Source organism: Pelobates fuscus, chromosome 8 (genome assembly GCF_036172605.1).
Source record: "Pelobates fuscus isolate aPelFus1 chromosome 8, aPelFus1.pri, whole genome shotgun sequence".
NCBI lineage: Eukaryota > Metazoa > Chordata > Amphibia > Anura > Pelobatidae > Pelobates > Pelobates fuscus.
Genome location: NC_086324.1, coordinates 11,466,867 through 11,472,866, shown reverse-complemented (window position 1 = coordinate 11,472,866; position 6,000 = coordinate 11,466,867). Strand labels below are relative to the sequence as shown.

At 43.9% G+C, this 6,000-nt stretch overlaps 1 protein-coding gene across 3 annotated transcripts in view; it reads left to right on the top strand.

Moving 5' to 3' along the window:
- Positions 1 to 1,305: 1,305 nt before the first annotated feature.
- BIN1 (bridging integrator 1) overlaps positions 1,306 to 6,000 on the top strand; it is a 128,773-nt gene continuing 124,078 nt past the window's right edge. Inside the window, exon 1 of one of the 3 annotated variants that reach the window (XM_063429235.1) lies at positions 1,306 to 1,468. In XM_063429235.1, coding sequence (XP_063285305.1) covers positions 1,385 to 1,468 — 84 coding nt within the window. In that variant the 5' untranslated portion in view covers positions 1,306 to 1,384. The remainder of the gene's footprint in view (positions 1,469 to 6,000) is intronic. The other 2 variants (XM_063429236.1, XM_063429237.1) reach the window with 2 other exon arrangements.

The following is a 6,000-nucleotide window of genomic DNA, read 5'->3' as shown; positions in this document are numbered from 1 at the left end:
ACACATTACTGGGAGTATTATTGCTGTGGAGTTCTGTTATACACTCAGACACATTACTGGGAGTATTATTGCTGTGGAGCTCTGTTATACACTCAGACACATTACTGGGAGTAGTATTGCTGTGGAGCTCTGTTATACACTCAGACTCATTACTGGGAGTATTATTGCTGTGGAGCTCTGTTATACACTCAGACCCATTACTGGGAGTATTATTACTGTGGAGCTCTGTTATACACTCGGACACACCAACAATTTGGAGCACCTAGAAAAGAGGGTCTTTAGGATAGAAGAGAAGGAGAGGGGTATTTTGAACCTAATATAGGTACTGCCCATTAGAAACAGGGATATTTTGGAGGTACATGATTTTGTTTTTTATTTCAGCTACTTGGATGCTTGAAATACACAGTAAACCAAATGAGCGGTTTCAGAAATGAGAAGAGAATTAAATCCTGAACATGCTCATTGGTGGCAAATTGGAAACAAAGCAGTTTATTTTAGGCCTAACCAGTCTTGGTTTCTCTTGGGTAATGCCAAGTTCCACTTTTTGTGAATCTAAAAAGATAAAAACAGTTTCTGATGACCCATCACTAATGTGAAACCAGTTAACACTACCCCAAAAACACAATTACAAATAATTACCCCATAGAAACCCACAACACGCAGCATCAATATCATTCAGATTTGCTTTTTTTTCACTTGAATTGTAATCTCTTGGGCGCCATCATTCAGGGGATTAATTTGATCTCTCATATCATGTGCGGAATAGTATGGAATATAAGTTACAGCGCTGCGGCGTAGGTTGGAATTTTATAAATAGCCCATTTACACACAATACGAAGTGGCTATACGTCTACACCCAATCCATACACAAATAATACCAGGGTCACTGCACATCCTTCCTTGACCAACAGACACATAATACAATGTGCCCGTACATCTCCACCAGTCAGCACTTACAGGATGCTGTAGTGGTTATGGTGCCAGGATACCCCAAGCTCTGTAAGGAGAGAAAACATTTTCCACCTCGCTGTACAAGAGACAGGCATCGTGATGTGCTGCAAATGTCACACAGGAAGACATCTATTTTACTATGAAATATTTCTGTGTTCCCCTGTTTAACAATTCAGAGGTGAAATAATCCTGCATAGATTGTCTGCTAATAGTGTGTGTGTGTGTGTGTGTGTGTGTCACAGCTAAGGAATCCCCCCCTGCCTGCCAATGACAGCACACTTCCCCTTTAAGGAGTGTTTGAGTTACTGTCCCTTTAAAAGGCAGTGCTTGCCTTGCCTGGCCTGCCAGGAGGGGGGGTTATATCTATTGTTTCTGCCAGGTTTTTTCCTCTCTCTGATCTGATTATTTTAACTACAGTTAAGGGGAAGGCAAGATGGCTGAGCTAGGCAGCAAAGGAGTCTCTGCAGGAAAGATAGCCAGCAATGTGCAGAAGAAGCTCACAAGGGCACAGGAGAAGGTAAGACAGTCACCCATGCCAGCCCTGCCAGTGCAGGAGGCAGACACCCACCCAGTCTCCCAGTGCCCAGCTAATCCCCAGAGCTGACAGTCACCCAGAGCCCCCAGAGCTGACAGTAACCCAGATCCCAGCTAATACCAAGAGCTGACAGTCACCCACCCAGAGCTGACAGTCACCCAGAGCCCAGCTAATCCCCAGAGCTGACAGTCACCCAGATCCCAGCTAATACCCAGAGCTGACAGTCACCCAGATCCCAGCTAATACCCAGAGCTGACAGTCACCCAGAGCCCAGCTAATACCCAGAGCAGCCTTGTTAATACAGAATATGACAGTCAGCCTGATGATCCCTGGTATTGCAGGAGGATGCTGACAGGCAATGCAGCAAGGGCTGACTGTCACTGTGTTCTTCAGGGGGCCCTGTGCTGCTATCTGCCCCTCTCCATTCGGGGAGTCCTGCTCTGGTAGGCTGCTATCTGCCCCTCTCCATTCGGGGAGTCCTGCTCTGCTAGGCTGCATTGTGCCCCCTCTCCATTCGTGGAGTCCTGCTCTGGTAGGCTGCAGTGTGCCCCCTCCCCGGGTTCTGCAGGCTGTCAGTGGGGGACATGAAGCTGCTCTGTTGTGTAATATTTCAAGGCTGCAGAGAGATCACAATGTGATGTCATTAGCTGGATTAATCCCTCCAGGCAGAGCCCAGTGGCTTCCTCAGGATGACTGGGGGATGGAGCCTGCACTAGCCCATGGATCTGCCACAGTTTGGGGTGTCCTGGATCCCCCTCACTGTACGAATCAATGCAATGCTCCACACTGACACAAACATGGGCTGAATATCAATATGTAACAGAGGTTTCTGAATACACCCAGTGAGAATTAACCCTTCCAGTGCCAAGACAGAGATAAGGCTGGAGTACAGCTTCCACGCTCCTTATTCTAGTAGTGTGTGTTTTGATACAAATCAGACTTGTGTAAATATTGAAGCAACCACTGGTTACATTGTGAGTCATATTGTTACAATGTGTCCTTTATATCCAGAGTTTGTTCCAGATTATAGATAACATCACCTCTATATATTTACTGTCTCCATTGGTAAGGGTGTGTATTGATCACATTGGCTGTGCTGGGCTGTGGGTCAATGTATTGATATCTATTGCTTGGGGTACTATTCCTATTGGTCAAATGATGTATCTGTGGGGATATGGTGATATGTTTGATATGGGACAATATTTGAATCATTATGTATAGGAGGAAATATATTGATTTTGCTGAATCCATTGATCAGTGAGGGTAAAGGCAAGATATTGATTATTGAGGCAATGCATTGATTACAGTGGTTATTAGGAGTGTGTAGATCTGTTTGGTGAGTTCCTTGGGCTGAAAAGAGATTTGCGTCCATCAAGTTCAGCTTTTCACACATCTGTTTTTGCTGTTGATCCAAAAGAAGGCAAATTAAACCCCCCAGTTTGAAACGCTTTCCAATTTTATAATAAACTACAAAAAAATTCCTTCTCGACCCCAGAATGGCAGTCATATAATCTGATATTATTATTATTATAATTATTATTATTGATCAGAATGCTTATTATTGATTGTTTTTATCTTTATCGTAGGCGTTTCTCTGCTTACATTTGACCATATAGAGTTCTATGGCTTATTGGGAATGTATTGGATATGAGGACACTCTGGCCATTGCGTGATAGGACACTGTATTGACCTCTGGGGACTGTATGGCTGTTCATGCATTGCTCCCCCTCCCAGGTAATGCATTGGAGCAGCAGAATTGAGCTAGTAATAGCAGCAGCAATGCCCCAGAGGTCACAGATGGTTTGGGTGAGATAGATAATTTGGGAGGGTGGGGGCAGGGTGAAGACATTTGAGATCGGTGGTATTATGAACCTGTTGGATGATGCAGGACCCTGGAATTCTTTACTGTATTTAATGTTAAAGCTCTGTTCAGCTCAGCAGATGGGACTTAGCCATGTAATACTTTTCAATTAACCCTTTAATGGACTTTGTGTGTGTATTTTTTACATTTATGTATACATTGTGTGTGTGTGTGTGTATATATATAATATATTTTCAATCTACGTTTGGACCAATGGAATGCTGTACCATGGCAATGCGATCCATGCGGACTCCGTGCCAACGTGAGATGACTTGCTGTTTTACCATCCAGTAGCTCTGTTGAGCCTGGCTGTCACTAAAATTGCTATAATTCATTCTTCATAAAAGCTCATGGGCAGGGCCCTCTACCTGTTGTATCGGTCTGTTCTTATTGTATTCCCCAATTGTACAGCGCTGCGGAATATGTTGGGGCTTTATAAATACCAGTAAAGAATAAATTAAGTGCCTGAGAGTTTTTTGGCATGTTGTGGTGTAACAGGATTACAAGCTAGTCCCTATGTGGTAAGCATTACATAAACTGTATCATACACACACAGATACCTGCTAGCATAGGAGAGTTAAAGGCCCTTGTCCTCTGAGCTTACAGTCTAGCAGGAATATGTAAGTATAATGCAGGGAATGGAGGTCTCCAGATTGGAGGGAAGGTTTACTGAAGCGATGGAACTGATAAGGTACAGGCCAGATGAGAGATATTTCAGGAAGAGGTATGGCATTTTTGAGTGGATAAATGGTAAGCTTTTCTGAATAGGGGAGCTTTCATCAAATGCTTAAAGCTGTGGGATGTTGGGGGGAGTTTGGCATGTCGATGGGTGCATCATGGAGGATTTCTGGAGATGGACTGGAAAGTAATAAAAAAGAGTTTTTGGGGACAAGAACAGAGATATCAGGAGTGTGTCGTTTTTTGGGGTTTGGTCAGAGAAGGTCAGGACTCTTAATTTATTATTGTAGATCATTTGGTGAGAGACAGGCAGAGAGGAGAGACAGATGAATGATGAGCGAGATAAATGAGTTTTGCAGAGGCGCCCATGATGGATTGGGCAGAGGAATGGCGGCAATAAGGCAGGGACATTAAGACAAGATTGTAGGAATGCTGGTGGGATATTACCCGTCAGTAAATGAGTTATTTGGTTGTATCTGTAAAGAATGGGCAGATGCTGGAGATGATCTGTCAGGAAAAGCTGCAGAATTTAGTGACTAATGGAAATAGATAACTGTAGGATATTCATATTATTGCCATTTATAAAGCAGAGACTTATTCCGCAGCGCTGTACAATAACGGGGAAAAAGACAATACAATATAAACAATCCATTACAATAGATAGAGGGCCCTGCTCTTGAGATCTAGCTTCCAATGCTCTCTTATACAATGTACTTGGCTAGATAGCCCATGAGCTTCCAATCCTGAGCTTAAAATGAATCAAACGGCAGGTAGAGGTGCTTCCTGGGTCAGTGCTCACTGTGCAGTACTGATGTTCAGCGTCTCCACTCTCTGCATCTTGATTCAATGCATCTCTAAGAGATTCTGATTAGCACAGAGCAGCGTTTGGCCGCGCATGTGCGATAACCTCCCAATACTTTCCTATGGTAAAAGCATTGGATTGGCTGAGATCATCAAATTGATCTCCGCCAATGGGGCTGAATGTGGGGGCCAAACCCTCGCGGTGCTGGAAAAATGTGAGCAAATCATTTTTTTAACTGAGTTACAGAGGGGTGGGGGGCGTAAACGGGTACTTAGACCTGTAGGGTCAGTAATGGACATTTGTATTCCTGACGCTATAGTGTTCATTTCAGATTTACAGAGCAGTATACGGTGCACGCAGAAAGGAAATGTTTAAAGCTGCACTCTAACTATTATTATTATTATTTTTTTGTTTTCAGTTTTCATTTTCTCATCCTTCTTGCATCTTAATGATTGTTCACCCCACCCCTGCTTGCCACTTACCTTTATTTATGTTTACTTATCTGTTCTTCCCTGGGATGAATCTCAATACCTGGGTGTCGCCATTTTGTTCTCCTATGTCCATGATTTCTGCAGTTTGCCATTTGAGGGGTTCTATTGACTGATGGATTGTGGGTACATTTGCTTGGCAACAAAAAACGAGAATATGAAACAACTCTTAGAATGGGCAACAGCTTAGACAAACTCAGTAGCTTGGCCTTTGGGGTTAGTCCCCATTCAGGCCTCAAAAAAGTGAGTACCTTTACCATTTGCATATCAGACTGACCCACCCATGAGGACAGTCCAGCAAATTCCGGCAAATCCTCTCTGTACAAAAGATACAGCAACCTGGACAATCGTTTCGCCTTCTTAGGGCCTCGTCAGCAAGGTGTAGCTGATACCCCTCTAGTCACAGAGGAACGTATCATACTGGGAGGAGACAGAGGAAGGTATCACATGGGAGCTGGGGAGGCAGTGGAAGGGGAACGTATCATACTGGGAGAAGACAGAGGAAGGTATCACATGGGAGCTGGGGAGGCAGTGGAAGGGGAACGTATCATACTGGGAGAAGACAGAGGAAGGTATCACATGGGAGCTGGGGAGGCAGTGGAAAGGGGAATGTATCAGAAAAGTGGTATAGCCTAAAACTAGTATCCTGCTCCCAAAATATAAAGTATTTAGAATGAAACTCCTT